This window comes from Brachionichthys hirsutus, chromosome 4 (genome assembly GCF_040956055.1).
Source record: "Brachionichthys hirsutus isolate HB-005 chromosome 4, CSIRO-AGI_Bhir_v1, whole genome shotgun sequence".
Taxonomy (NCBI): Eukaryota; Metazoa; Chordata; class Actinopteri; order Lophiiformes; family Brachionichthyidae; genus Brachionichthys; species Brachionichthys hirsutus.
Genome location: NC_090900.1, coordinates 15170332 through 15197869, shown reverse-complemented (window position 1 = coordinate 15197869; position 27538 = coordinate 15170332). Strand labels below are relative to the sequence as shown.

Below are 27538 nucleotides of genomic sequence, written 5' to 3'. Positions count from 1 at the left end.
TTCTTGAATGAAACACGGACATTTTGAGAAGAGTTTTATGTCATTAATCTAATCACCGCACCGATGGTTCGACTTCCCCGCGAATAGGCAGAACTCTGTGGATGTTTCGAGTCACCGGACGGGATAACAATCAATAAGAGCGCATTAGAAGCTAGGAAACAAAACTCGCACCATGGCGGATGTTACTGCCCGGAGCCTGCAGTACGAGTACAAAGCGGTGAGTATCTCTCCAGTGAAGTACACGAACACAGACACAACGGCAATTATCACGCTACTGTAGCTTAAAGTAAACCGCGCCGCCGCCGAACTAGCTAGCTGCGTGTTTTTTAATGTTTGCGCGGCCGCTGCTTCTCTTGCTAGCCGCTATGCTAACGAGCAGCGGAGCTAGTCAGAGCGCCGCAGGGAGATGGAGACTGATCACGTTGTCTTTCAATACAATTTGTTAGAACTCAAATTTGGTGTTGCAAGCCGATCGCTCTCTGATCGACCGCACGCGGAGAGATGAGCCCACCGGAGAGGTTCTGTCCCTGGTGGGGAAGCTGGAGGGGAGCAAGATGGGGGACAAGGCTCAGAGGACAAAACCCCAGAAGCTGGAGGAGAGGCGAGACAAGTGAGATCCGACACGTCTTTAGGATGTTAAGAAATGTTCTGTTTTCCTTTGTTTAGTCGCATCGACTGGTGTCGCCTTGTGTGTGTTTAAATATCAAACTGATACCGTACAAATTCTACCTTATACCCCCCCCCCCCCCCCCCATTTTATTTAAATGAACATTAACGAACTTAAAAGTGATTTAATCATGAGAAACGTATTTTATATTCTAACTGCTGTTATTGACTCATTCGGTGGCGAAACGAGAGTCTCTACGCTGCGCTGTTGGGTTTTAATCATTTTCAACTCGTGTCTATAAAGGAGGCGAAAAAGAGACGAGGACAGACACGACATCAACAAGATGAAAGGCTTCACCCTCCTGTCTGAGGGCATCGATGAGATGGTGGGCATCGTGTACAAGCCCAAAACCAAAGAGACCCGAGAGACGTACGAAGTGCTGCTCAGCTTCATCCACGCCGCTTTGGGAGATCAGGTCAGGAAAAACAGTGGTCGCTTGTTTTACACGTCGGGTCGTGCTTCTCACGGGTGGGACTCATCGATCTGCTTATTGATCCGTCTCGCAGCCGCGCGATATTCTCTGCGGAGCGGCCGATGAAGTCTTGGCAGTCCTGAAGAACGATAAAATGAGGGACAAGGAAAGGCGGCGCGAGGTGGAGCAGCTTCTCGGACCGACTGATGACACGCGCTACCACGTGCTGGTTAATCTGGGCAAGAAGATCACAGACTACGGGGGGGACAAGGATCTACAGAATATGGGTGAATACGCAGGAAGTAACCTTTGAGTGTCGTTGACGTCGCGGTTTGATGAAGGTGTTTGAGCGATTATGGGCTTTATCCTCTTCAGATGACAACATCGATGAAACGTACGGCGTGAATGTCCAGTTTGAATCTGACGAGGAGGTAAAAACTCGTAATCTCAGATTACGCCTGTTCTGTAAATCCAAGTTCTGGTTTTAAGTTTTATTAATTCTTCTCCTTTTTTTATTAAGGAAGGGGACGAAGACCAGTTCGGAGAAGTACGAGACGAACACTCGGACGAGGACAGCGAAGGCGAGGAGGCCGGCGTGGGCTGCGCTCTCTCGGCCAACGTGAGCGTCCCGATCCGAATCCGTTTGTTCTGAAATGTTGTGATTGATTTACACACAGAGACGAATCGATTCTTCCTCTGTCCAGCTCGGTGCCACCGGCGACGTGATGACCGTGAAGAAGAAAGATCTGCATCCTCGCGACATCGACGCCTTCTGGCTGCAGCGCCAGCTCAGCCGTTTCTACGACGACGCCATCGTCTCCCAGAAGAAGGCGGACGAAGTCTTAGAAATCCTCAAGGCGAGTTCTGGATTTTGTTTTGTGTGTGTCTGTTTCGGCCCTTTGGCTTGTTGCGTGTTGTTTGGGGGCACGCGGCCGCGTCCCGGAGCAGGTTCTGAGTTCTCTGCCCGGTTTGTTGCAGACCGCCAGCGACGACCGGGAGTGCGAGAACCAGCTGGTGCTGCTTCTGGGCTTCAACACCTTTGATTTCATCAAAATCCTCCGTCAGCACCGGCGCATGAGTGAGTTCCCGTCGGGACGGGGGACGGGGGACGTCTTCTCGGACCGCTTGTGCGTCTTCTTGACGGTCTCTCCTGTCCTCTGACACACAGTCCAGTATTGCACCATGCTGGCGAGCGCTCAGAGCGAGGCGGAAAAAGAGCGCATCACCGGAAAGATGGAGTCCGATCCGGAGCTGTCGAAGATTCTGTACCAGCTGCAGGAGACGGAGAAGGAGGACATTATTCGGGTGAGACCGGCGACCCGGGAATACTCAAACGCAGTCGTGTAGTTTCCTCCGTCTGATTCACGGCGTGTCGTTAGGAGGAGCGATCTCGCCGGGAGAGGGTGAGGAAGTCTCGCGTCGACGACCTGGAAGCGATGGACGTCGACCGTGGAGAGGTGCGGCTCCCGCCGCCGAGACCCCGCCTCACGTCCCGAGTCCTCGGCGCCGTTCTGATCCGTCCTTTCCCCCCCTGCAGTCGTTGGCCCCCCGCCAGCTCCTCGACCTCGACGACCTGACCTTCACGCAGGGAAGCCACTTCATGGCCAACAAGCGCTGCCAGCTGCCCGACGGCTCGTTCCGCAAGCAGCGCAAAGGCTACGAGGAAGTCCACGTCCCCGCGCTCAAGCCCAAGTCCTTCTCCGACGACGAGGTCTGTCGGTCGGTCGGGGGGGGGGAGAGCGTCCGGGCGAGTTCCCGTTCCCACGCTCACGGCTGTCGTTGCGTCTTCAGGTGCTAATCGGCGTCGACAAGCTGCCGAAGTACGCGCAGGCCGGGTTCGAGGGCTTCAAGACGCTGAACCGCATCCAGAGCAAGATGTTCAAGACGGCGATGGAGAGCGACGAGAACCTGCTGGTCTGCGCTCCGACGGTGAGGAAACGCCCCCGGGGGGCGGGGAGGGGGTCCGGCCGCTTCCCGACGCGTGCCGCGTTTTAACCGGGTTTGCCGTCTGTCCTCTCAGGGAGCCGGTAAGACCAACGTCGCCTTGATGGCGATGCTGAGAGAAATCGGGAAGCACATAAACATGGACGGGACCATCAACGTGGACGACTTCAAGATCATCTACGTGGCGCCGATGCGGTCGCTGGTGCAGGAGATGGTGGGAAGCTTCGGCAAGGTGAGGGCGCCGCCGCCACCGCCGCGCGGATCCGCTCGTTCCGAATCCTCGTCTTCTGCTCCTCCAGCGTCTGGCCAGTTACGGCATCACCGTGTCGGAGCTGACGGGCGACCACCAGCTCTGCAAGGAGGAGATCAACGCCACGCAGATCATCGTCTGCACCCCCGAGAAGTGGGACATCATCACCCGCAAAGGCGGCGAGCGCACCTACACGCAGCTGGTGCGGCTCATCATCATCGTAAGTGGACGCGCGGCGCCGCTTTGAGCCGATTCGCCGAAAAAAAAAAGGGCCGGCGGTGACGAACGTCGATTGCGTCGCGCAGGACGAGATCCACCTGCTGCACGACGACCGCGGGCCCGTCCTGGAGTCGCTGGTGGCGAGGACCATCCGCAACGTGGAGCTGACCCAGGAGGACGTGCGTCTGCTGGGCCTCAGCGCCACGCTGCCCAACTACGAGGACGTGGCGACCTGCCTGCGGGTCGACCCCGCCAAAGGGCTCTTCTACTTCGACAACAGGTTCGCCGGCCGGTCGCCGTCTGCTCGCCCGTTTGGGGGGGGGGGGGGGGGGGCCTCCCTTTACAGCCGCTGCCATTTTCTTTTTGTGCGCAGCTTCCGCCCCGTCCCTCTGGAGCAGACGTACGTCGGCATCACGGAGAAGAAGGCCATCAAGCGCTTCCAGATCATGAACGAGATCGTCTACGAGAAGATAATGGAGCACGCAGGGAAGAACCAGGTGGGTCTCCTCGCCGGGGGGGGCGGGGGTGTGTCCCGCCGAGCTACGGCTTCACCCGTCCTCGTCTTCTCCAGGTTCTGGTGTTCGTGCACTCCAGGAAGGAGACTGGGAAGACGGCCAGGGCCATCAGGGACATGTGTCTGGAGAAGGACACCCTGGGCCTGTTCCTCCGGGAAGGCTCGGCTTCCACCGAGGTGCTGAGGACCGAGGCGGAGCAGTGCAAGGTAAGGAGACGCCGGGGCGCCGCCCGGGACGCCGCGGACGGCGTGGTGTCTCACCTCCTCGCTCGTCCAGAACCTGGAGCTGAAGGACCTGCTCCCGTACGGCTTCGCCATCCACCACGCCGGGATGACCAGGGTGGACCGGACGCTGGTGGAGGACCTGTTCGCCGATCGGCACATCCAGGTCCTGGTGTCCACGGCGACGCTGGCGTGGGGCGTCAACCTGCCGGCGCACACCGTCATCATCAAAGGGACGCAGGTGTACAGTCCAGAGAAGGGCCGCTGGACCGAGCTGGGCGCCCTGGACATCCTACAGGTGGGTCTGCGGGAAGGACGCCCAACCGAAGGGCCACCGCCGCTCGGACCTGAACGCACCGTCTCCGTTTAGATGCTGGGCCGGGCCGGGCGCCCCCAGTACGACACGAAGGGGGAGGGCATCCTGATCACGTCCCACGGCGAGCTGCAGTACTACCTGTCCCTGCTCAACCAGCAGCTCCCCATCGAGAGCCAGATGGTGAGCAAGCTGCCCGACATGCTGAACGCCGAGATCGTCCTGGGGAACGTGCAGAACTCGAAGGTGAGCGGCGCGGCGGCGGCGAAGCGTGTGGCGTCCCCCCCCCGAAGCACGTCCCTCACGGGCGTTCGGTCTGTCCTCAGGACGCTGTGAACTGGCTCGGCTACACGTACCTGTACGTGCGCATGCTCCGCAACCCCACCCTGTATGGCGTCTCCCACGACGACCGGAGCGCCGACCCCCTGCTGGAGAGGCGCCGGATGGACCTGGTCCACACGTCGGCCAACGTCCTGGACAAGAACAGCCTGGTGAAATACGACAAGAGGACGGGCAGCTTCCAGGCCACCGACCTGGGACGCATCGCCAGCCACTTCTACATCACGCACGACTCCATCCAGACGTACAACCAGCTGCTGAAGCCCACGCTCAGCGAGATCGAGCTCTTCAGGGTGTTCTCGCTGTCGTCCGAGTTCAGGAACATCACCGTCCGAGAGGTGCGGCCCGCGTCTCCGTCTCCGTCCCCGTCGGGGTACGGCGGCGACTTCGGTTCTCACCTGTCGGGTCGCGTGTCTCTCAGGAGGAGAAGATGGAGCTGCAGAAGCTGCTGGAACGAGTCCCCATCCCCGTGAAGGAGAGCATCGAGGAGCCCAGCGCCAAGGTGGGTGTGTCCGGGTGGACGGGGGTGGGGCGTCCCGTCCCGGCGGCGCCGCAGGGAGATGAGTCTCCGTTTGTCTCCTGTCGTCCCCTCAGATCAACGTCCTGCTGCAGGCGTACATCTCCCAGCTCAAGCTGGAAGGCTTCGCCCTCATGGCCGACATGGTGTACGTCACGCAGGTAAGACACGCCTCCACGGCGCCGCCCGGAGGGAAGGCCGCTCCTTTGGGTTCGACGCAGATGTCCTCTGTCCTTCCAGAGCGCTGGCCGGCTGATGCGGGCCATCTTTGAGATCGTGCTGAACCGGGGCTGGGCTCAGCTGACGGACAAAACCATGAACCTCTGCAAGATGATCGACAAGAGGATGTGAGTCGCGTGGAGGCTGCGTAGCCCCTCCCACCCGCGCTGCGTAGTCCCTCCCCCCCCCCCCCCAGGCAGGCCGCTGACGCTCCGTCCGTCCGCAGGTGGCAGTCGATGTCGCCGCTGCGACAGTTCAGGAAGCTTCCGGAGGAGGTGATCAAGAAGATCGAGAAGAAGAACTTCCCGTTCGAGCGTCTGTACGACCTCAACCACAACGAGATCGGTGAGTTCACCCGCCGCCGTCGCCGTCGGGCGTCCTTCTGGAGACTCATCGGACGCCGTCTCCTTCGTTTTCGACAGGCGAGCTCATCCGAATGCCGAAGATGGGGAAGACGATTCACAAATACGTCCACCAGTTCCCCAAGCTGGACCTGGCGGTCCACCTGCAGCCCATCACCCGCTCCACGCTGAAGGTGGAGCTCACCGTCACGCCCGACTTCCAGTGGGACGACAAGGTCGGTCGCTGCGCCCCCCCACCCCCGCCCCCGTCTCCCGGCCTTCTGACCCGCCGTCCTCTCCCTCCCCTAGATCCACGGCTCGTCGGAGGCGTTCTGGATCCTGGTCGAGGACGTGGACAGCGAGGTCATCCTGCACCACGAGTACTTCCTGCTCAAGTCCAAATACGCGCAGGACGAGCACCTGGTGACGTTCTTCGTGCCGGTGTTCGAGCCGCTGCCGCCGCAGTACTTCATCCGGGTGGTGTCGGACCGCTGGCTCTGTGAGTGTCCGAGCTGAAACGTGACACCGCGCGGCTCCCCGGGGGGCGTTAACCGAACGCCTTGCTGTCCCCCCCCCCCCCCAGCCTGCGAGACGCAGCTCCCGGTGTCCTTCCGCCACCTGATCCTCCCGGAGAAGTACCCCCCGCCCACCGAGCTGCTGGACCTGCAGCCGCTGCCCGTCACGGCGCTCAGGAACTCCGCCTTCGAGGCGCTCTATCAGAACAAGTTCCCCTTCTTCAACCCCATCCAGACTCAAGGTGCCGGCGCCTCGTGATCCGTGACCCCCCCCTGCCCCCCCCCCCCAGAGCTCTACACTCTCGTTCCATCGTCTGTTCCTTTGCTTCCAGTGTTCAACGCCGTGTACAACAGCGACGACAACGTGTTTGTCGGCGCCCCCACCGGCAGCGGGAAGACCATCTGCGCCGAGTTCGCCATCCTGAGGATGCTGCTGCACAACGCCGAGGGCCGCTGCGTCTACATCACGCCGATGGAAGCGCTGGCCGAGCAGGTGTGAGCCGGGGGGGGGGGGGGGGGGGGGGCGTGGCCACGCCTTACCGTTAACGGATCAGGAAGTGAACCGTTTCTCTCTCAGGTGTTTATCGACTGGCACCAGAAGTTCCAGGACTTCCTGAACAAAAAGGTGGTTCTGCTGACGGGGGAGACCAGCACGGACCTGAAGCTGCTGGGGAAAGGGGACATCATCGTCAGCACCCCCGACAAGTGGGACATCCTGTCCCGCCGCTGGAAGCAGAGGAAGAACGTGCAGAACGTCAGCCTCTTCGTCGTGGACGAAGCTCACCTGATCGGAGGAGAAAACGGAGTAAGAACACGCCTCCGTCCTGTTTCCTCCTCGTTTCACCGCTCGCTCCGTGCTAACGTCTCTCTCCTCCGCGCCGACGTCTCTCTCCTCCGCGCTAACGTCTCTCTCCTCCGCGCTGACGTCTCTCTCCTCCGCGCTGACGTCTCTCTCCTCCGCGCTAACGTTAACGTCTCTCCTCCGCGCTGACGTCTCTCTCCTCCACGCTAACGTCTCTCTCCTCCGCGCTAACGTCTCTCTCCTCCACGCTAACGTTAACGTCTCTCCTCCGCGCTAACGTCTCTCTCCTCCGCGCTAACGTCTCTCTCCTCCGCGCTAACGTCTCTCTCCTCCGCGCTAACGTCTCTCTCCTCCGCGCTAACGTCTCTCTCCTCCGTGCTAACGTTCCTCTCCCGCTCCACGCTAACGTCTCTCCTCCGCCCGGCAGCCGGTGCTGGAGGTCATCTGCTCCAGGATGAGGTACATCTCCTCTCAGATTGAGCGTCCCATCCGAATCGTGGCCCTCAGCTCCTCCCTGTCCAACGCCAAAGACGTGGCCCACTGGCTGGGCTGCAGCACCACCGCCACCTTCAACTTCCACCCCAACGTCCGTCCTGTCCCCCTGGAGCTGCACATCCAGGTCTGAACAGTCCACCGGTCCAAAACAAACGGGGACGCCTCCACGTCCCGCCGGGACCCGGGGCTCATCCCGATGTTGTCTTTCAGGGCTTCAACGTGAGTCACACTCAGACCCGCCTGCTGTCCATGGCGAAGCCCGTTTATCACGCCATCATGAAGCACTCGCCCTCCAAGCCGGCCGTGGTGTTCGTTCCCTCCCGCAGGCAGACTCGCCTCACCGCCATCGACATCCTGACGTTCTGCGCTGCCGATGTGGTTCCTCAGAGGTCAGTCGGCTCGGGTGGAAGGTCGCAGCCCCCCCCGAAGCAGCGCTTCCACCGATTGGACGTTTCCTCCTCTGCAGGTTCCTGCATTGCACTGAGAAAGACCTCACGCCATTCCTGGCCAAACTCAACGACGCCACGCTGAAGGAGACCCTCGCCAACGGCGTGGGCTACCTGCACGAGGGCCTGTCTGCGACGGAGCGGCGAATCGTGGAGCAGCTCTTCAACTCCGGTGGGACTCGCCGCGTCGTCTCCGTCTCCGGCGGCGTCCGCGTTCAGGGTTTTAACCGCCGTCTCCCCGCCGTCTTCTCCCTCCACAGGCGCCATCCAGGTGGTCGTGTCCTCCCGCTCGCTCTGCTGGGGCATCAACATCTCTGCTCACCTGGTCATCGTCATGGACACGCAGTACTACAACGGCAAAATCCACGCGTACGCCTCCGCCGGTAGATCCGTGGCGCTCTGACGGGGGTCGTTGGCTCGCTTTCCGTGACGCGCTCCGCCCGTCTCTCCCTTCAGATACGTGGACTATCCCATCTACGATGTCCTCCAGATGGTGGGCAAGGCCAACAGGCCTCTGCTGGACGACGAGGGACGCTGCGTCATCATGTGTCAGGGCTCCAAGAAGGTGGGCGGGCTCGCCTTTGTGGGCGGGGTTAAGGGGGCGGCGGCGGCGGGACCTGAACGCTCCCGATTCTTCTCTCCGTAGGACTTCTTCAAGAAGTTCCTGTACGAGCCGCTGCCCGTGGAGTCTCACCTGGACCACTGTCTCCACGACCACTTCAACGCCGAGATCGTCACCAAGACGGTGGAGAACAAGCAGGACGCCGTGGACTACCTGACCTGGACGTACCTGTACCGCCGCATGACCCAGAACCCCAACTACTACAACCTGCAAGGTGCGGCTCGTCCTCGCGGCTCGGAGCCGCCGCCGCCGCCGACCTTTCTCATCCGACCTTTTTCATCCGACCTTTTTCCGCGTGTCCCGCCTCAGGCATGTCCCACCGCCACCTGTCGGACCACCTGTCCGAGCTGGTGGAGCACACGCTGCACGACCTGGAGCAGTCCAAGTGCATCAGCATCGAGGACGAGATGGACGTGGCGCCGCTCAACTTGGGCATGATCGCCGCCTACTACTACATCAACTACACCACCATCGGTCGGTGGCGCCCCCCCGACGCCGTTTTTTTTTTTTTACACGCCTCCGTGAATAATGAAACGATGCGTCTGGTTCTGACCCGGCAGAGTTGTTCAGCATGTCGCTGAACGCCAAGACGAAGATCCGCGGCTTGATAGAGATCATCTCCAACGCCGCCGAGTACAAGAACATTCCCATCAGGCATCACGAGGACACGCTCCTCCGGCAGGTGAGGACGCTGTCGCTGCAGCTGGGGGGAGGGGGGCGTCTCGGTCCCGTCCCGTCAGGCTGATCTTGTTTTCGCCTCCAGCTGGCTCAGAAGGTCCCCCACAAACTGAACAACCCAAAGTTCAACGACCCCCACGTGAAGACCAACCTGCTGCTGCAGGCCCACCTCTCCAGGATGCAGCTGAGCGCCGAGCTGCAGTCGGACACCGAGGACATCCTGAGCAAGGTCTGTGCGCCGGCCGGGGGTCCCGGGTGGGGTCCGGGCGCTCGGCTCTAACCCCTGAGGTTTGGCTTGCAGGCGGTTCGTCTGATCCAGGCCTGCGTGGACGTGCTGTCCAGTAACGGCTGGCTGAGCCCCGCCCTGGCGGCGATGGAGCTGGCTCAGATGGTCACCCAGGCCATGTGGTCCAAAGACTCGTACCTCAGGCAGCTGCCCTTCTTCACCTCGGAGCACATCAAGCGCTGCACGGATAAGGTACCCCCCCCTAGCATTTGGTGCTGCGCCGTGGGCGTCGTAAAACCTAGCCCCGCCCACACCCATCTCTCCCCGTCTTCTCCAGGGGGTGGAGAGCATCTTTGACATCATGGAGATGGAGGACGAGGACAGAACCCCCCTGCTGCAGCTCTCGGACGCCCAGATGGCCGACGTGGCTCGCTTCTGTAACCGTTACCCCAACATCGAGCTGTCGTACGAAGTGGCCGAAAAGGACAACATCAAGAGGTCGGCGGCGGCGCCGGCGGCTGGGTGAACACGCGCTCGGTTCTTTATCTAAGCGAATGACTGTCCGTGTTTCTCTGCAGTGGAAGTCCAGTTCTGGTTCAGGTTCAGCTGGAGCGAGAGGAGGAGGTGACCGGACCCGTCATCGCGCCGCTCTTCCCCCAGGTACACGCCTCTCCGTTCTTCCTGCGGCCGCGTCCCGCTGCAAGAACCTCGCCGGTCCGGCTGCGTGTCCAACGGCGACCGTTGAGTGACGCGTATTTCTCGTTGCCACAGAAACGCGAGGAGGGCTGGTGGGTGGTGATCGGAGACCCCAAGTCCAACAGCCTGATCTCCATCAAGAGGCTGACGCTTCAGCAGAAAGCCAAGGTCAGCAGGTCGTCAGGATTCAGCCCAACGGAACCAGCAGAGGCCCCCGCTGACCCGTTTCCTCTCCCCCCCCCCCTGCAGGTCAAGCTGGACTTCGTTGCCCCGGCGATGGGCGTCCACAACTACACCCTGTACTTCATGAGCGACGCCTACATGGGCTGCGACCAGGAGTACAAGTTCAGCGCCGACGTGAAGGAGGCCGACAGCGATGGAGACAGCGACTCCGACTGATCGGTGCTTTTATTCTGAAGGATCGGGTTTCGTTTCCTGTAGATATTCAGCCTGATCCTTTTTTGTCTTATTATTCCGTAGATAATTACAGACGGTAAAGATTTAAAAAAGTACTCTTCCTGCTCCGGGGATGTTTTTGCTATGATGTGCTGTTTGAAATGTTTTTTTTGCAATAAAGAGAAGTGACTATTTCATTTCTTTATTTATATAAACATTCAACGTTCGTTTTTTAAAAGCGCCGAAGCATCGAGTTCAGACAGACGTGAAGATCGTTCAGTCGTCGTCCTGGAGCCTCCAGATGGCGATATCGCCGTCGTCGCTGCAGGAGGCCAGGAGCCCCGCCTCCTTGGGGTTCCAGGCGACGCAGTTGACATCCTGCTGGTGAGCTTTGGTCGCCTGGGCAACCAGAGAGAACAGCGGCTGATCGGGGTCGGCCGTCTCGTCCTCCTTGAACACTCGCACCGCGTCGTCGCCGCACGCCGTAGCCAAGGCGCCGGTCAGCCGACACCTGGGCAGAGACGGGACAGTCTGACGTCACGTTACGGGACAAAGGACAGGAGGGGGGGACGAGTAAAGACAATCCAGCCGTCCTTTACCTCACCCCACGTAGATGGAAAGATGGAATGTTGAGTTTCCAGAAAATGCTGAAGAAGGTTACTAGTTTTAAAATCTAAAGTTCATACGAAATAATGCAGCAGCCACAAAATGATTTGGAAAGTTCAAAGCAAATAAAAAAAAAAAGGGTCAAAATTTGTAGACTTTTAAATGTGTGCATGAATCTACCTTTGGGATTCATAAAGTATTCTGAATCTGAATTTTTTTTTTTTAGGGGCGAACCGTTCCTGTAAAGAAATCGGTCCGGGGGGTTCGTTGCATCCATGAGACCGACGACGATGAGGCGGATCTTACCAGGCGACGTCGTAGACGGCCCGGCCGTGGAACCCGGACAGAGTGCAGACACACGTCCACTCTCCTGTTCAGACGAGACGAACCAGAACGTCCACTTATTAATAATAATAATAATACATTTTATCTTCTAGACACTCAAAGTCGCTTTACAGAGAGTACATAAGATAAAAACAGCAAATCAATACAGACAATAAAACAGGAACGTGAAAATAAATTAGATAAAATACAAAAATCTAAAAATTAGACATTATTATTCACACTGGAGCAACGGGTTTCATCTTTTACATCCAATTATCGATTCATTTACTGATAAACTGAACAGAAACGTGTTCAAAGAATCCGATCATAAAATAAGGGGGATCTATGCCGCCATCTAGCGGCCGGAACGTGAAGCGGCACCCACCCTGCCCGCTTTCGTGCGGGTTCTCCTTCCATATCTTGACGGTGCGGTCGTCGCTGCAGGAGGCCAGCCTCCGCCCGGCGGCGTCGAACGTCAGACTCCAGACCGTGGAGGCGTGTCCCTTCAGCGTGGCGCGGCATTCCCAGTCGTCGTCCTCTTCCCGGTACACGCAGACGTTGTTGTCGTAGCTCGCCGAAGCCAGGAGCTGCGGAAACGCGCTTTAGAGAACCGGCTCGGGAACAGACCGGAGTCGCTCGGGTGCGGGGGCGGGCCTACCTCCTGATTCGGATGCCACGCCACGTGCTTGACGTCCTGCGTGTGCGAGTTCAGGACCGTCACGCACTCGTACTCGTCCTCCTCGTCCACTGGGAAGCAGAAGGACAGAGATCATTCCCAGACGTGAGCGGGTTCCGATTTAAACGCGGGACACGGACCTTCCCAGATCCAGACGCTCTTGTCTCGGCTGCACGTCGCCAGCAGATTCCCCGACGGAGCCCACGCCACGCACTTGACTTCGTTTTCGTGTCCCTCCAGGACGGTCAGACTCTGGAAGAGGAGGCGGAGCCAAGAGTCAAACCCGAAAAGCTGCTGCAACGTGAAGGTCGGTCCGCTCCGACCTCGAAGCCGTCGTTCCTCTTCTTCCAGACGCACGTCGTGGCGTCGAAGCTGGCGGAGGCCAGGTAATTCCCGCAGGGCGACCACGCCGCCTTCCTCACGGTGCGCTGGTGTCCGTCCTCCAGGACGCTCTTACAGACCCACGAGTCGCCTGGAAGGAGACGACAGGGAGACGCCGAGTTATTTATCATCAACAGCAGTACGCCGGCGCAGCGGCTAGTGCTGCTGCCCCACAGCGAGAAGGTCGCAGGTTCAAATCCGACTTTCTGTGAGGGGTTTGCATGCTCTCCCCATGTCTGGCGACTTGTCCAGGGTTTACACGCTCACCGGCATCTTCATCAGAAGATGGATGACATTCATTCATGACGTCACAGGGCCAGACATGCGCAGTGTGCTCCTGTGGTCGACCGTCTCGTCAAATTCAACGTTATCTTGTTAGCTTCATTAGCAAGTAGCACGCTCGGTGTTCACAGTGACGTCAGCTCACCCTCTCGTCCCCATATCCGGATGGCCTTGTCGCCTCCGCACGAGGCGAGCAGAGTCCCGGTTGGGTTCCAACTCACGAACCAGCACCGAGAGTCCGGATGTCCGGTAAGTCGCTGGACCAGGGACAGAGAGTCCTTCATATCGGGGCCGGTACGGAGCCTCTGAACCGGATAAATCAACGACCGAACCGGAAAGGATTTAATAACCCGGAGAGAAAAGTAGAAAAACAGCCGAGTTCTGAGAAAACTACAAAGTGTGAGAGTCTAAAAACGTAAACATGAAGGAAAAGCCGCCATCTTTGCGCTTTACGCAATGCATTGTGGGAGTTATGTTTCCAATTTATTACGGAATGTTTTTATTTTGCTAATCTGATCCAGTATCACGATACAAAATGCTACTAAAGTTTAAATTTAAAAAGGATTCAAATTAATAAACCATTTTTTAAACAAACATACAGTTCAGTTCGTAATAATTACAAGTAATGTGCTATTATCACGCTCACCAACTTTTTTAAATTCTAGTTTTCAAAGGACATAACGTAATAAATCAATTGATTTTTTTAAAATGCTTAAATCCGCTGTAAGCTATTTTTATTGTATTGCTTGTAAGTTGGAAATAAATTACTGTATACATATTAAAGAACAAATGTTTCGACATTTTGGCCAAACGTTTGTTTTGTCCTTTTAACTTTAGAATCATACGGAAGCTTATTGCATTCACTGAAGAAAAAAAAATCGGTTTTCCTGAATTTCTGAATTAATGAGATAAATTCTTTCTTTCCTGTTTTTAGAGGTATTTTTTTCTGTTTTTCTGAAATAATGAGATAAATTAATGCTAAATGTTTTTTTTTATGTTATTAGAGGTATTTTTTTCTGTTTTTAGAGGTAATATTTTTCTGTTTTTAGAGGTAATTTTTTTTCCGGTTTTTAGTGGTAATTATTTTTCGGTTTTTAGAGCAAATTTTTTCTTTTCTGTTTTTAGTGGTAATATTTTTCGGTTTTTAGAGGTAATTATTTTTCGGTTTTTAGAGCAAATTTTTTCTTTTCTGTTTTTAGTGGTAATTTGTTTCGGTTTTTAGAGGTAATATTTTTCGGTTTTTAGAGGTAATTTTTTCAGTTTTTCTGAAATGTTGAAATAATTCTGTAGGCCTATTTATTTCAGGTCTAGTAATGGCTGCCGTAGCTCTTGCTTGTTCTATTCGCTTTTATTTTCATCTTTGGATTAAGACACTGGGAAATACTCTGCTGTCTGAGTAACCTTGAAGGGATTGTTCTCAGTTTATCGACTTTGCATAGGCACCTCAAGTCTATGCGGTTGTTCAGAAGAAAGTGCCATTCTGATTTGCTGGACACTGCGCTGTTTCTTCAGGAACAGATGAATCAACATGGCATGCTCCATGGATATAAGATGATGCACCAGAAATGCCTTCAACATGGCTTTGTTGTTACTCAGGAAACAATTAGGCATTTGTTAAAAATACTCCGACATGCTTCTTCAGAAAATAGGGCTTGAAGTTATCTCATAAATTCAGGAAAACCGAAACTTTTTTTTTTCTTGAAGTTATCTCATAAATTCAGGAAAACTGAATTGTGAATGCAATAAGCTTCCGTAGTACGAATAAGCGTAAAAATAAAACAAAATTACATACTAGTACATTTACTGCACACGTTTGCAGCAGTTGTTTTGCTGCCAGTAGATGGCAGCACCGATCGACGCTCAAGTTTCTACGACATTCTATTCAATCGCCGAAGAAGAATTATGTGAACAAGGAAGTAGACAATTCGCAGGAAGTAGGCGTAAGCTGCCTTTTGTTTTGTTTTGCGTTTGTTTTTAATAAAGCACCTTGGTTAATTTCCATCGGGGAAGCGGGTAACGTTAATTCGTACTTTATGGTTTACGTAATTTGTTTATATTTATTATTTTCCTCGAAACTAGGCGTTAACGGAGAACTACCTTTCCGAGCTAACAACAGAGCTAACAGGCCCGAAGGCCATCCTGTTTGTTGTGTGACCGTCAGGCCGATACGTGTCCTGTCTGTCAGGCAGCTAGCCGTGAGGTCAAGCGCCGTTCGGACATATTTAGTAGAAATCAAAGCTCCAGGTAACGTTAACTGTAACGTAACGTTTGGCCAGCCGGTTGGCTGACCTTACTGACGGTCGTTACCGTCGTATATACCGACAATAAAAGGAAAACCAAACGCGACACCGGCCGGTGAGGGCCTTTTGATCAGCATGTACGCCCCGCCGGGTTCCACCGTCCCCGCGGGCCGGAGGAGGAGAGGCGGCACCGCGCTGCCCAAGCAGCCGGAGCGCAGCCTGGTGTCGGCCCTTCCGGGGGCCCTGTCCATCACGGCGCTATGCACGGCTCTGGCGGAACCCGCCTGGCTCCGGGTTCACGGGGGCTCCTGCCCCAGAGAGGAGCTGGGGGTGGCGGATGTTTTAGGGTACATGGACCCGAAGCTTCTGGATGGTGAGGGCCCAGCGCAGACCGGTTAGCCCAGAGGAAAGGAGTAATGTTACCTTTAATAACGTGTGACCCCCCCCAGATTACTGCGTGAACCCCCAGACCGTCCTCCTGCTCAGGGTCATCGCTGCCTTCTGCTTCCTGGGCATCCTCTGCAGCTTGACGGCGTTCCTCCTGGACGTGTTCGGCCCCAAACACCCCGCCCTGAAGATAACGCGCAGATACGCCTTCGCCCACATCCTCACAGGTCGGCCGGCCGTTTCCCCGCCTCCCTTCCTGTTAAACCTACGACTAACTCGCCCTTTTCTCTCTCTCTCCCCCCCCCCCCCCCCAGTCCTGCAGTGCGCCACCGTCATCGGCTTCTGCTACTGGGCGTCGGAGCTCGTCCTGTCGCTGCAGCAGCAGCACAAGAAGTATCACGGCTCGCTCATCTACGTCACCTTCGCCATCAGCTTCTACCTGGTGGCCGGGGCCGGCGGCGCCTCCATCCTCGCCACGGCCGCCAACCTGCTGCGCCACTACCCCACGGAGGAGGAGGAGCAGGCTTTGGAGCTGCTCTCCGAGATGGAGGACAGCAGCGAAAGCTTTCCCGCCGATTACGACGTGGCCAATCAGTTCCAGCCGCCGCCGGCCTACGCGCCCTGACGGGGACGGACGGGCGCCTTTAGGAGATGAAAGCTTCGCCGCTGAAGCCGGAAGCGATTTGCATGTAAATGGCTTTTAGGATTCGGTCCTTAACATGTGAAGCAAATTAAAACGGCGACCAATAGATGGAACGGATCGGTGGTAAATACCGAAGGTCAGAGGTCGCGCCGCTCTCGGCTGGACGCGGTCGAAGCTTCGTCGTCACTTTTAAATGTATATTTTGCCGCCCGAGCGATTTTCTTTATTTCACCGACGCATCACAAACACTGAAACGTTTTGTTATTTATTATTTAGCTGCGTCCGACTTTGTTTTTGTGGACAATCGGTCGCTGGTTTCGTCTTATCGAATCGTGGTCGTACTTGAAATAACGTGAAAACGAAACGTCGGCTCCGAAGACGCTCCCGACGGCCGAAGCGAGTCGGTAAACGGGGACGGCGTCGCATTAACGGCTCACGTTCGCGTTTGATTTACCGTCTTCCTACTTTGTAATTCCCACCCGAGTTCTCGTGAGGATTTTAACCCTTTCAGGGAGCTCCTGGAGGAGACGTCTCGCTGAGGTTGATTCTGTTTACCGCATTTCTTTTATTTTCTCTGCTCATAATTTCCACTCTACTTTGTCACCATTATGTCAATATTGTTTCTACATTAAGAAAAGAAAAAGAAAGTGTTTGGAATAAACTAAATGCCATACTTTACCTCACGTTTGTCGTTTGTAACTGGACGAGCTGCCGTTTGGATCCGGCAGGATGTCGATTGTCTCTGACGTTTCAATCTGACCGGCTTATTTCTAGCTTTACCGTCTAGACGCAACACGGCGTCACGGCGAGTAAGAGCCTTACCGGGACGCCGTAATGGACTTTAAAGGGCATGAAGTCCAGCTCGTACGGAACGGATTCACATCCTCCGCTGAAAGTCGGAAGCATTTTAAAATCTGTCTATTAATTCAGCTCGCCTGACGCTTTGCAGCGTCGACCACGTCCATCTGTCTGTCCGTGAGCAGCGCGACTCAAACAGCGACAGGTGGGGCGGGACATATCAAAGGACGTGTTGGGAATGTCACCGGGAACAGACCATTACGTTTCCGTGGTGATCCAGAAGAGATCCCGGATTCTGGATCACTTTGAAATATTTGTTAACGTTGCAGCTTCAAAATTAGTTCCCCAATATCTCTATTGATTAGTGATCGATGTTTATGGAACTTCACACAGTCATGTACGGCCGGGGGGGGGGGTCTCCATCTCACCACCGACTTTCATCCGGATCGGATCCGGATTGCAGATATTATCGCTTTTTTCTTTGAAGACAGAGACTTGTAACGAGCAATCCAGAAGAATCCGCCGTTACTGAAAGTGTTGCTTTTAGTGAATAAGCTCTAAACTAACAACGACATCAAAGTGAATCCAGCCGATAAAGGTTTGTTTTCATGGTTTCAAAAAAATCTAAAAATAGAACAAAATAAATGTAGGACAATAATCTTTGCTCTCACTCTGTGGCCCAAATGACTTAAGTTAATCAGGAGAATAAACAGGTGTTAACGGGGGGGGGAGGGGGGGGGGGGCACCGGGAGGCAAACCCGGGATGAACGCAGGGCTTACGCGCGCACGTCACGCCGCAGGTGTATAAATACAGAGGGGTCGCTATGACGACCAGAAGTCTCGCTGGAGTCTTCTGGATCCTCCTCGTCCTCCTGAAACTGATCATGTTGGCGACGAGGTCCTTGTTGTCCCGCCAGCCGGCCCGCCTCGTCCACCAGGGCAACTGGGGCAACTGGGGCAGCAGCAACATCGCGGTGGTAAGTCCTGTGTGGGGGGGCGGGGGGGGCGTGGCCACGCTGTAGTGACGTGTCGCCTCTGATGGGTCTCAGGTGTTCTCGGGGTGCGGCTGGTGGGACGGGACCGACGTCCAGGAGGGGGTGTAGTGAGTACCGGACCCGGATGGGGGGGGGGGGTAAGGGGGGTCACTGGAGGGGGGGGTGGGGGTGACTAATCTCTCTCTCTCTCTCTGCAGTACCATGTACCACCTGAGCCGCCACGGCGCGCGCTTCCAGATGTTCGCCCCGAACCAGCAGCAGATGCACGTGTCGGACCACGTGAGGAAGCAGCCTGCCCCCGGGGAGAACCGGTAGGCTCCATCGGTGACCCCCCCACCCTCACCTGTGAGCGGCTCACCTTCACCTCTGACACCCCCCCCCTCCCCAGGAACGCCATGATGGAGGCGGCTCGCTTCAGTCACGGCCAAGGCCCGACCCAGATGCAGGATCTGTCCAAACTGGACGTGAACAGCTTCGATGGCGTCATCTTCCCCGGAGGCCACGGCGTCATCAAGAATCTGTGAGGCAGGGGGGGGCTATGACGTCACGCGGCGTGGCGTGAAACGGACGCATCGGTGACGTGATAAAACTCCCCGCAGGTCCACGTTCGTGAAGGAGGGCAAAGACTGCAAGCTGCACGGCGACGTGGAGAAGGTGCTGAAGGACTTCCACCGCTCACAGAAGCCCATCGGGTCGGTGCCGCGCCGGTTCCGACACTTTAAATCGGATTGGAGCAGATTATTAGCACAGATAAAGGTTCAATAAAGTGATGGGACGCTGGAAAGGCAACAAATATATTCTGACTTGTTTTGGGATTTTAGATTAAATTCACAATTTATCAAAGCATAAAAAATGTGGCGTGAAAAACAGGGTGAAGGCCGTTGCCATGGGAACAAAACCAGAATTGTAAAACGTTCTAAATAGCAAAAGACAAGCCCGCAGTAGAAAGAAAGAGTTCTGGTGTTGCGTCAAACGCTCAGAAAATAATTCAACATTTTGGCCCAAAATAAAATACATAAAAATGTTTAAATGTCAAAAAGCGACTTTTACTTCTATTCCAGATTAAATGTTTACAAGCAGGTTGATCATAAAATGGACTCAAATCCATAAAACATCAAAAAAAATAAAATCAATAATGTCATTAGTTCTGTTCAAGTTGGTCCTCCTCCTCCTCCTGCTGGATCCAGAGGAAGAGGAGGAGCAGGCGTAGGAACTTGGACGGCTGGGGGGGGGGGGTAATAAGGGGCAGCTGGGCAGGGGTCAGCTTGGGGACGGGGGGGTCAGGTCAGGGGTGATTACAGCAGACTTCTGACCCGGAGCCAGCCCGCTTTAATCCTCTGCTGCTTTCGGACTCGACCCCTCCCGGACAGATCCCGGACAGATCCCTGGGGAGACCACATTGACCCCCCCCCCCCCCCCCCCTCTGCTGTCCCGTTTCAGACTGGCCAGCATGGCGCCGGTTCTGGCCTGCCGTGTGCTGCCCAACCTGGAGGTGACGATGGGCCGCGAGCAGGACGAGCCCACCCAGTGGGGGGGCTGGCCCCACACCAGCATGGTGCAGGCGGTGAAAAGCATGGGGGCCCAGCACCACGCCCGCGAGCCTTACATATCCTCCCTGGCTTAGGTTGTTGTTGTTGTTGTTGTTGTTGTTGTTCTGCGGCCTTAACCCTTTCCCTTCCACGAAGCCTTCGTGGACGAGAAGAACAAAGTGGTCAGCACCCCCGCCTTCATGTGGGACACCGAATATCACTTCCACTATATATTTGACGGCATTGGAAACATGGTGAAACACGTGATGCGCATGTCAGCCAAGTAACGGGAAATGATCGTTTATGAGCAAAACAAGCGCTCCTTTAAGAATCTGAAGCGCCCGTGATCCTCTTTACGTCACCGAGTTTAACTTTAGAAGCCTTTGGAATAAACTGTTTGGACATCCGATGTCTCGTGTTTCTAATGTTTGAGAACAGCAGCGGCTCGAAAGGACGTTCATGATCCCCAGAGGAAAGACCAAACCGTCAAATCGTCCCGAGAGACAACATCAGTGTCCCCAGAGGACGAATCGCACTGATGTTCCCTGTAAACGCAGACAAGCGTTAGCATTTTAGCGCGAAGCTCTGCTGCGCTACATGGCGCAGAAGAAAGAAGGGAAGGAGTGATTTGAGGCTTCAGAATAAACATTTTATAAACATATAAAAATGACAAAACAACCACATGGTGAGATATAAAAATTTCCATTTTGTACAAAACCTCCAGAAGCATCGCCAGAAATTCATTCACACCGTATTTTCTTTTCTTTTTAGTAAATATAATACAAACTTAGTTACAATCATTTTCTTTAAATCGGTCATTTAATTTTGAAATTCTCCAATAAAAAAAAAAAAAATCCCCAAAACCAATAAAAGACTTTCAATTCAACAGAACCGGAAGTGGATGAGATACTCACAGTGCTGCCGTCGCCACGGAGACGTGGCTTGTAAACATGTTTGCATATCGTAGCTCAACTTAATACAGGTCATTCAAACCCGCTGATCAGTTCAGTCTGATGATCAATCAAAGCCTCCCCCCCCCGAGGTTTGACCTTTTCAGGTGGGGTCGTCTGATCTCATCACCTGATGAAACGTTGAAGTGGAATAAACAACAGTACAAACATTTGTACGTTTTGAACAAACACTAAAATCCTGTTACTGTGAAATGCGTTCCTGGAACCGGGAAGACGATCCCAGCGGTAAATAACAACCTCATTTACACACCGAACGGTACCGAACGGTACCGAAAGGTCCGAGTCGCCGAATGATGCGATGCTAAATGGAACTATTCAAGTATTTCTGACTCAGAAGGTAAAAATACTTCAAGCAGAAAGAGACGAAGTGAACCTGAACCGTGATCTATCTAGGTCTACGGACCTGCTCTCTGTTAACCCTCAAACGTTAGCCTATGTTATTCAGGGGGGGGGGGGGGCGGGGGGGCTTCATGTGTCAGACCGGCCTCCTGTGCCTGATTGTAAAGACCGAAAAATAAAAACGAACAGGAACGTTCCGGGATCTTAGAAACAGAAATAATCCCTTCTCAGCTTCATGGAAGAAGAAGTCGTCGCCCGGAGCCTTCGTCGCCCGGAGTCTTCGTCGCCCGGAGCGCTAACTTCCGCCTGCCGGGACAGGATGAGGCGTGTCCGGTATAAACGATCTGGTCTTGGTGGAACCTGCGGAGGACAAAGAGCGGCGGCGTCAGAGGACACTCCCTCAGCGTTGGCTCTGACCTGCACTAATTCGCTTTGCGTGTTTCACAGCAGCAGGCGGGGGGGAGGCGAGACAGGAAGGGAGGCGGAGCAACGGACCGGGTGAAGCCGCTAGAGCGGCGCCGAGCTGCTGTCGGAGTCTGACCCGTGGCCCGTGGACAGGCTGGACTCACGGGGACGCACGCCGTCCCGGGCGCGCCTGTACTCTTGGTACTCCTGGCGGAGAGCATTGAAGCGCTCCGCGCTCAGGGAGCGGCTGTTCTGGTCGGACGCTGGCGTGCTGACGGAGGGAGACGGGCCTGGGGGATGGGGGACGGGGGACGGGACGGGGACGGGGGACGGGGAAGAGGAAATGGATGGAATGGCACGGCATGGGACAAACACACGACAGCAAGCCATGAAAGGACGCGGCGTCGCATGGAGGGACGCGATCACGACGGCGCATGCGACATCAGAAATGCGAGGAGAGCGAAGACGGCGTTCACCTTTCGGCTGCCGGTCCCGGAGGCCCCCGGCGCGGTCGGGCCGCCATCGGACGCCGTCCGACCCGGTGGCCTCCGGGACCTCGGCGTCCGCGCCGACGTCCCACTCGTAACTCTCGTCGACCGACGTGCTCCTTCTAATGAGATGCACAAAGGGGAGGAGTCAGATGACATCATCACAAAGACGCAACAGTGTGTGTGTGTTCCCCTCCACCAGGAAGACGCTCCGCCGTGCTCGTTGTCGCTGTTATCGTCCGGGCGTGGCGGCGTTTCACCTTTTCGCTCTCCTCTCGGGAAGCTCCGCCCCCGCTCTGTGCCGCTCGCTCTCCTCCGTGGTTTCGGGCGAGCTGAGCAGAGTGGGCGTGGCGGACAGCGACTGCCGGAAGAGGCCGGCGCTACCTCTGCCGCTGCTCTGACTGGCGTAACTGGCCCGCCCCCCGTCCCGCCCCTCTGCCTCCCCCCCCCTCCCCATCAGCCTGTGACACCCCCCCTCCCTGGGGGGGACAGGGCTATAATAAGGCGAGGGCCAACTGATGCCCCTGGGCAGGTAGGACCTCGGGGGGCCCCTCCTGGGATCCGCGGGTCTCACGCCGTCCCCCCAGTGTTGGTACTCGGGGACGGGGCTGTACTGATACGAAGGGGCCCACCTGGAGGATTCTGGGAAAACCGCGGCTTGCCGTCGCGGATGGGAAGTTTCCGTCACTGGCGAGGTTTGTCTCGAAGGGAACATCGATGGCGTGAGGTAGGACGGGCTAGCGAAAGGTCTTTGTCTCTCTAAGCTGGGACGTCGGGACGGGACATACTCCCTCCAGGAGGGACCGGGTCGAGGAAAGGAAGAGGGACTCCGGCCTAAACTGTAGGACCGGACATCTGGACTCGGGGATTCATCCCAGTAACACGTCTCAGAGACATATGTCCTCGGGACCTCGAAGTGCTCCCACCTCTGTGAGCCCAGACTGATGGACTTCTTGAGGAAGGGACGAGGTTGTCCCAAACCCGAGAGCGTCCTGCAAGGGCCCGCGCTGACGGACTTCTTCAGAAATGGACCGGGGGCTTGACAGATCCGCGAGGCGATGTTGTTCACCCGGCCGCCCTGAGACGCTCGTCTCTGGGACTGCTCCGAGAAAGACTCGCCGGCGTCCGCTGAACCCCGCGAGTGTTTCGCTGCGATGTCGGCCACGCCTTCAGCGGCGCTGAACAAGGCGTGAGCCGATCTGGACCCGTTCCTGGACCCGTTCCTGGACCCGGGCCTGTCTGTTCCTTTATTACGCGTTTTTTCATCGTAAAGTTGCTTGCACGTTTTTTCTGGGCCAGGAAACGGCGTCCTCATCTCGTCTGGGAATCGTACTCGGAGCGAAGGATCCTTGCCCCCCCCTGGAGGCAGCGTTTGGCGCCGGCGTGGAAGCTGGACTCTACAGAGCCCGCTCTTTGTTCCTGAACGTGCACCTCCCAGTTTCTGGGAACCACGTCGGGCTTGGCTGTCGGGGACTTCTCCGGCTGTCCTTCTAAACTCTGTCCAGCTGTCTCCGCGTCTTCAGCGTCTTCCGCGTCTTCCGCGGGTTCGTCCACGCTCATTTCAATGAAACCAGGAAGGCTCAGGTATTCCAGAATCGCACTCGTCTGCAGAGCGGACATTTTGGGAGACGGCGCCGATATTCTGGGAACAGGAAACTGGGACTGGTCACTCTCAGCTTCTTCTACGAGAGTCAGCGCTGAAACGGGACTCGGACTATCGGAGAAAAGTCCCGTCTCGCTCCTCCTGGAGCGGCTTCGCACGCCCTCCCTCTCTAGCGCGGCGTGAAAGCCCAAACCCCGTCTGGCGTCCTGCGGCCGGGCCTCTCTTTCCTGTTTGCTAGAACCACTCGACGGACTCGGGTCTACCTTAGACTGACTATATGGAGCAGAAGGCCCGTCTCCGCCAGCAGACGGACCTCTGGCCACGCCCCCACAAGCGTATGAATGTCTGGAGCTCGAGGCCGCGCCTTGGCCCGGCGCCTTCTCCTCTAAACCCGGCTCAGCCACGGACCTCCTGCACGTCCCGGTCGCTCTATGTGGCGTTTGGGGTCGGGGGTCCATGGAAGCGTTCTGGGCGGCCGGAGAGCGCGACGAATCGACGTCTGTGGTTTCCCGACATGCGAGCAGATGCTGTGACGCGGGCGGCGTGATGTCATGGCGTCTCCGCTCAGGGACGAGGCCCGGGGACGATGGGACGGGGCTGATGTCCCATTGAAGGCGAGAAGCAGCTAGCCGGTCCGTTGGACTACTGCTGCTCCCGAAGTAGCACGCCCGTCGATGGTTGGGTTCCCGACTCGCCTGACCGGGCGGCCTGGACTTCTGCCTCAGCGCGACGTCTTGTAGCTTCCAGACCGGGTCTTCTCCTGACGTGGACCTTTGAGGACTCGCTGTCCGAGTAGAGGCTACCTGATAGGATGTCGTGTTCTCCGGCTCCGGCTCGCTGTCGAGCTGCGAAACCATCGTGCTGTTATTCTGATCCTCCATCGGCCGGTAGCCTTTTTCCGGCGGCTTATTTTTCCGACCCAAACTCGGGAAGAGATCTTGGGCGTCGCCCGGCGCGAGACGTCTCCTGTGACCGTCGCCGGGCTTCTTCTCGCTGTTGTCTGAGTAAAAGCTGGCTCTCTCCAGCAGCGCCTCGGAGCCTTGCTCGTCATCCGAGTAAAAGCAGCCGTGCCGGGAGAAGTTCCTGGCCATGGCCCGGACTCTTCCGGGGGAGGACGCGGGTCTGCTCAGCTCCGGGATGTCCACGGTGAGAGGACAGTCCTTCCTCCCGCCCCTCTCCGAGCTCAGGATGCCCGACTTGGGAGAGTCCCTGAACGACGTCCTGTTGCTCGGCCCACCGTTCATCTGCAGGACATCCGCCGTTGTCTTTGTCCTATCGGAGGGACTGGCGTCCTCTGGCAGCGTCTGGACGATGAAGCGTCCGTCGAGCCCCCTGGAGATGGACTCCAGAGCCGTCGGCGACGCCGCCGCCGCCTGAGCGCCCAGGTGACTCTCAAACAGCGTGTAATGTGGCGGAGGGGAGGAGTTGGACAGGAGATGTCTCCGCTGGTCGTGGTCGTCCCCGCGGCTGCGGTCGGACTGCGAGGACGAGGCGTTGGGGAAGAAGGGCAACGGCGGACACAGCTTCAGCTTCAGGACGCTGTCCGGGCTGCGAGGAGGCGAGCGAGCGCTGAGGAAAGACACGGACGGGAAGTTTCAGAAACAGCAGCAGAGCGGCATGAAAGCGTTCCTTCAATGTCCCGCCCCTAACGGCGTCTCGCAAAGACACTTACCCTGGAGACGAGTTCTTCTGGAGGGCAGGCGGGAGATCTGGGAGACGGCGAGCAAAGGGGTTAAAGGTCGAACCGCCCCGGGGGAGACGTCCCGTTCTAACAGAGCGCGTTTAAAAGGTTTACCTTGTCTGGTTTTTCGGCGCCGCCGCCGCCGGGTCACATAGCACGCCGTCACCAAAGAGAGGACAATGGCCGCAAACAGGAAGCACACCCCGCCCAATACGCCGGCGAGCAGAGGCTCGGGGATGACCTCCAACAGACTCGGGCGCCGCGGGTACATCTCCATTCCTGGAATCAGACCCGGGTTGATAAAGACGGTCGTAAAACCATCCAGAGAAATACAGAAACCGGCGAGTTCGGGTCACCGATGGTGTCGACGCTGACCGACTCGCTCGGGCCGCTCAGGTCTCTGTTGGCGCGGGACATCAGCCTTAAATCGTAGCTGCAGTCCTGAGACAAAGACAGACAGGAAGTCAAAGCTAGGACGCGGGACGCAGAGGTGGAAGCAGAAACCGGGTCGTTACCCGGAACAGTCCGAGGACCAGCAGCTCGCTCTGATCGGCGCTGATGTTGCTGCCGAGGACCAACCACTGGCCCCGGTCCGTCCGGCCCTACAGCACGTAGCCCGTCAGAGGGGAGGAAGGAGTCTCCGGGGGAGACCACTGGAGCAGGACGCCTTCCTCCGTCCGGTTGGCTGACAGGAATGTGGGCGGGTCCAGCAACGGGAGCGCGGCGACTGTGGGCGGGTCTGTTGGCACAGCTGACGAGAAGAGGAAATGTAAATTTAAAAACAGCGGTAAAGATGCGTGAGGGGTGAAAGGTCACGGAGAAACGCGACAGACCTGGCGTCCGCACGGAGATGATTTCACTGAAGGGTCCGGAGCCGAGTTTGTTCTGAGGGAGGACGCTGAACTGGTAGCCGGTACCGGCGAGCAGCCCGGTCACCAGCAGGTGGCGTTTGGAAGTCGGCACCGGCAACGACGCCCATTCGTGTTTCCCTCTGGACGCCTGTTTGAACCTGGAAGCGAAATCACAAACAGCTGGAATAAAGGCCGAACGGCGGCGTCTTCCAGCGGGCGCCGCGTCCTACTGACCACACGGTGAACTTCTGGGTGTAGCCGCCGTCGAAGCCCGCCACCCAGGACACGTTGGCTTGGTTCATCTCCGCGGCGACGGCTACCGAGGACGCGGCGTGGGGACTGGTGCCTGAGGAACGGAAAAGACGCGCGGGCGTGAACGTCTGGACGGATGTTTCCCGCCCGGTCTGGAGAAACGGGGCGGCGCCCTCACCCAGAACCATCACCACGGTGCCGGCGCCGACGGCCGCCACGCGGTTGCTGGCTAAGCACTCCCAGCCGCCCTGGTGATCTTTGCCGAGCGGCTGCAGCAGCAGGGAGCCGTTAGCCGCCACGGAATACCGCGAGCGAGGAGAAGGGCCGATCTGCGAGGAAGAACGGCGTCCAGATCCAACGTGAGATTACAGACGAGACGCGTCCTGACCGGCGGAGCGGGGGGGGGGGGGGGGGGAAACCTCCCGTACCTTACTCCACGTGATGTTCGGCGCGGGGTCGCCAATGGCCTCGCAGGGAACGATCAAGTCCCGCCCCACTTCCTGGAGGTACTCGAGCTTCGGACGCGCCGTGAATAACGGCGGTTCCTGCAGGAAGGGGGCGGAGTTTTACCGGTGTGCGTGTTTATCAGGAGGGCCCGAGACTCGGTCCTTACCTTCAGAACCACCCGGGTGGGCTCCGACCGGCCCATGGTGCCGTAGCTGTTGTAGGCCGTGCACGTGTACGAGCCCACGGCGTTGTCATTGGCTGTCGTTATGAACACGGAGCCCTCGGCGTTCACCATCCAACCCGGGTACTGGACAGAGGAGGAAGCATCACGCGAGCCGATTGGCCAGGCCGGTGGCGCGCCTTCACGGATTCGCTCACATGGTCGAGGTTCAAGCTGGTCCCGTCTTTGGTCCAGTTGACGTAGGTCACGGGGGGGTCGGCCTGGACGGGGCACTCGATGACGCCCTCCATGCCTGCTGGTAAATACGTTTCCCGGGACATTCGTCCAACACGCGCCGGGTCTGAGAAGGGTGGAGGAGGGACCAATCGTGAAGCGGGAAGCCGTCGGGTCCACGGAGAGGCGTCCTCTCGCGGAGCTTACGTTTCACAGTGAGGCGCGCCGAGGCCGAGGGCGGAGTCAGTAAGCCGTTCGTTGGGATGCAGGTGTAGTTGCCGGCGTCTTCTGGGACGAGATTAGGAATGAGGAGCGTCCCGTCCACCAGGATCTTCACTCTGGACTTCAGCAGCCTGAAGACCGGAACGCCAGAGCGTGAAGAAGAAAAGGCGGAGCTAACAGGCGGCGCCTAA

The 27538-nt window shown here is 57.0% G+C and overlaps 5 protein-coding genes across 5 annotated transcripts in view; 3 read left to right on the top strand and 2 right to left on the bottom strand.

Moving 5' to 3' along the window:
• Window positions 1–127: 127 nt before the first annotated feature.
• On the top strand, window positions 128–11022 carry snrnp200 (small nuclear ribonucleoprotein 200 (U5)). The gene is made up of 43 exons (XM_068760692.1): window positions 128–217; window positions 447–610; window positions 911–1082; window positions 1174–1366; window positions 1455–1510; window positions 1600–1698; window positions 1784–1936; window positions 2058–2157; window positions 2248–2384; window positions 2459–2536; window positions 2617–2790; window positions 2871–3008; window positions 3100–3255; window positions 3323–3493; window positions 3579–3772; window positions 3866–3989; window positions 4064–4213; window positions 4284–4526; window positions 4599–4787; window positions 4868–5218; window positions 5302–5382; window positions 5475–5558; window positions 5638–5744; window positions 5843–5961; window positions 6039–6193; window positions 6267–6456; window positions 6541–6714; window positions 6805–6965; window positions 7050–7277; window positions 7702–7893; window positions 7980–8158; window positions 8236–8387; window positions 8476–8584; window positions 8672–8780; window positions 8862–9051; window positions 9147–9311; window positions 9398–9519; window positions 9601–9744; window positions 9817–9993; window positions 10079–10239; window positions 10320–10401; window positions 10513–10605; window positions 10687–11022. The coding sequence occupies exons 1-43, from the start codon at window positions 173–175 to the stop codon at window positions 10834–10836; spliced, it is 6411 nt and encodes a 2136-aa protein (XP_068616793.1). The 5' UTR covers window positions 128–172; the 3' UTR covers window positions 10837–11022.
• A 3-nt stretch (window positions 11023–11025) lies between these two features.
• Window positions 11026–13533, bottom strand: ciao1 (cytosolic iron-sulfur assembly component 1). Its single transcript, XM_068760693.1, has 7 exons — window positions 13248–13533; window positions 12763–12911; window positions 12580–12691; window positions 12422–12510; window positions 12149–12350; window positions 11746–11809; window positions 11026–11344 (listed from the first exon to the last, which is right to left on the bottom strand). Exons 1-7 carry the CDS (start codon window positions 13384–13386, stop codon window positions 11110–11112), a joined length of 990 nt encoding a protein of 329 aa, XP_068616794.1. The 5' UTR covers window positions 13387–13533; the 3' UTR covers window positions 11026–11109.
• Window positions 13534–15426: 1893 nt separating this feature from the next.
• Window positions 15427–17050, top strand: tmem127 (transmembrane protein 127). Its single transcript, XM_068738617.1, has 3 exons — window positions 15427–15715; window positions 15792–15956; window positions 16044–17050. Exons 1-3 carry the CDS (start codon window positions 15478–15480, stop codon window positions 16352–16354), a joined length of 714 nt encoding a protein of 237 aa, XP_068594718.1. The 5' UTR covers window positions 15427–15477; the 3' UTR covers window positions 16355–17050.
• Window positions 17051–18054: 1004 nt separating this feature from the next.
• gatd3l (glutamine amidotransferase class 1 domain containing 3, like) lies at window positions 18055–19981 on the top strand. The gene is made up of 7 exons (XM_068738571.1): window positions 18055–18147; window positions 18220–18272; window positions 18363–18476; window positions 18554–18685; window positions 18765–18857; window positions 19606–19771; window positions 19847–19981. Exons 1-7 carry the CDS (start codon window positions 18055–18057, stop codon window positions 19979–19981), a joined length of 786 nt encoding a protein of 261 aa, XP_068594672.1.
• A 3227-nt stretch (window positions 19982–23208) lies between these two features.
• Window positions 23209–27538, bottom strand: part of igsf9b (immunoglobulin superfamily, member 9b) — a 5740-nt gene continuing 1410 nt past the window's right edge. Inside the window, 12 exon segments of the mRNA XM_068760940.1 lie at window positions 23209–25069; window positions 25173–25209; window positions 25296–25460; window positions 25538–25622; window positions 25697–25920; window positions 26015–26190; window positions 26267–26378; window positions 26463–26613; window positions 26713–26829; window positions 26898–27038; window positions 27110–27252; window positions 27333–27478. Coding sequence (XP_068617041.1) covers window positions 23209–25069; window positions 25173–25209; window positions 25296–25460; window positions 25538–25622; window positions 25697–25920; window positions 26015–26190; window positions 26267–26378; window positions 26463–26613; window positions 26713–26829; window positions 26898–27038; window positions 27110–27252; window positions 27333–27478 — 3358 coding nt within the window.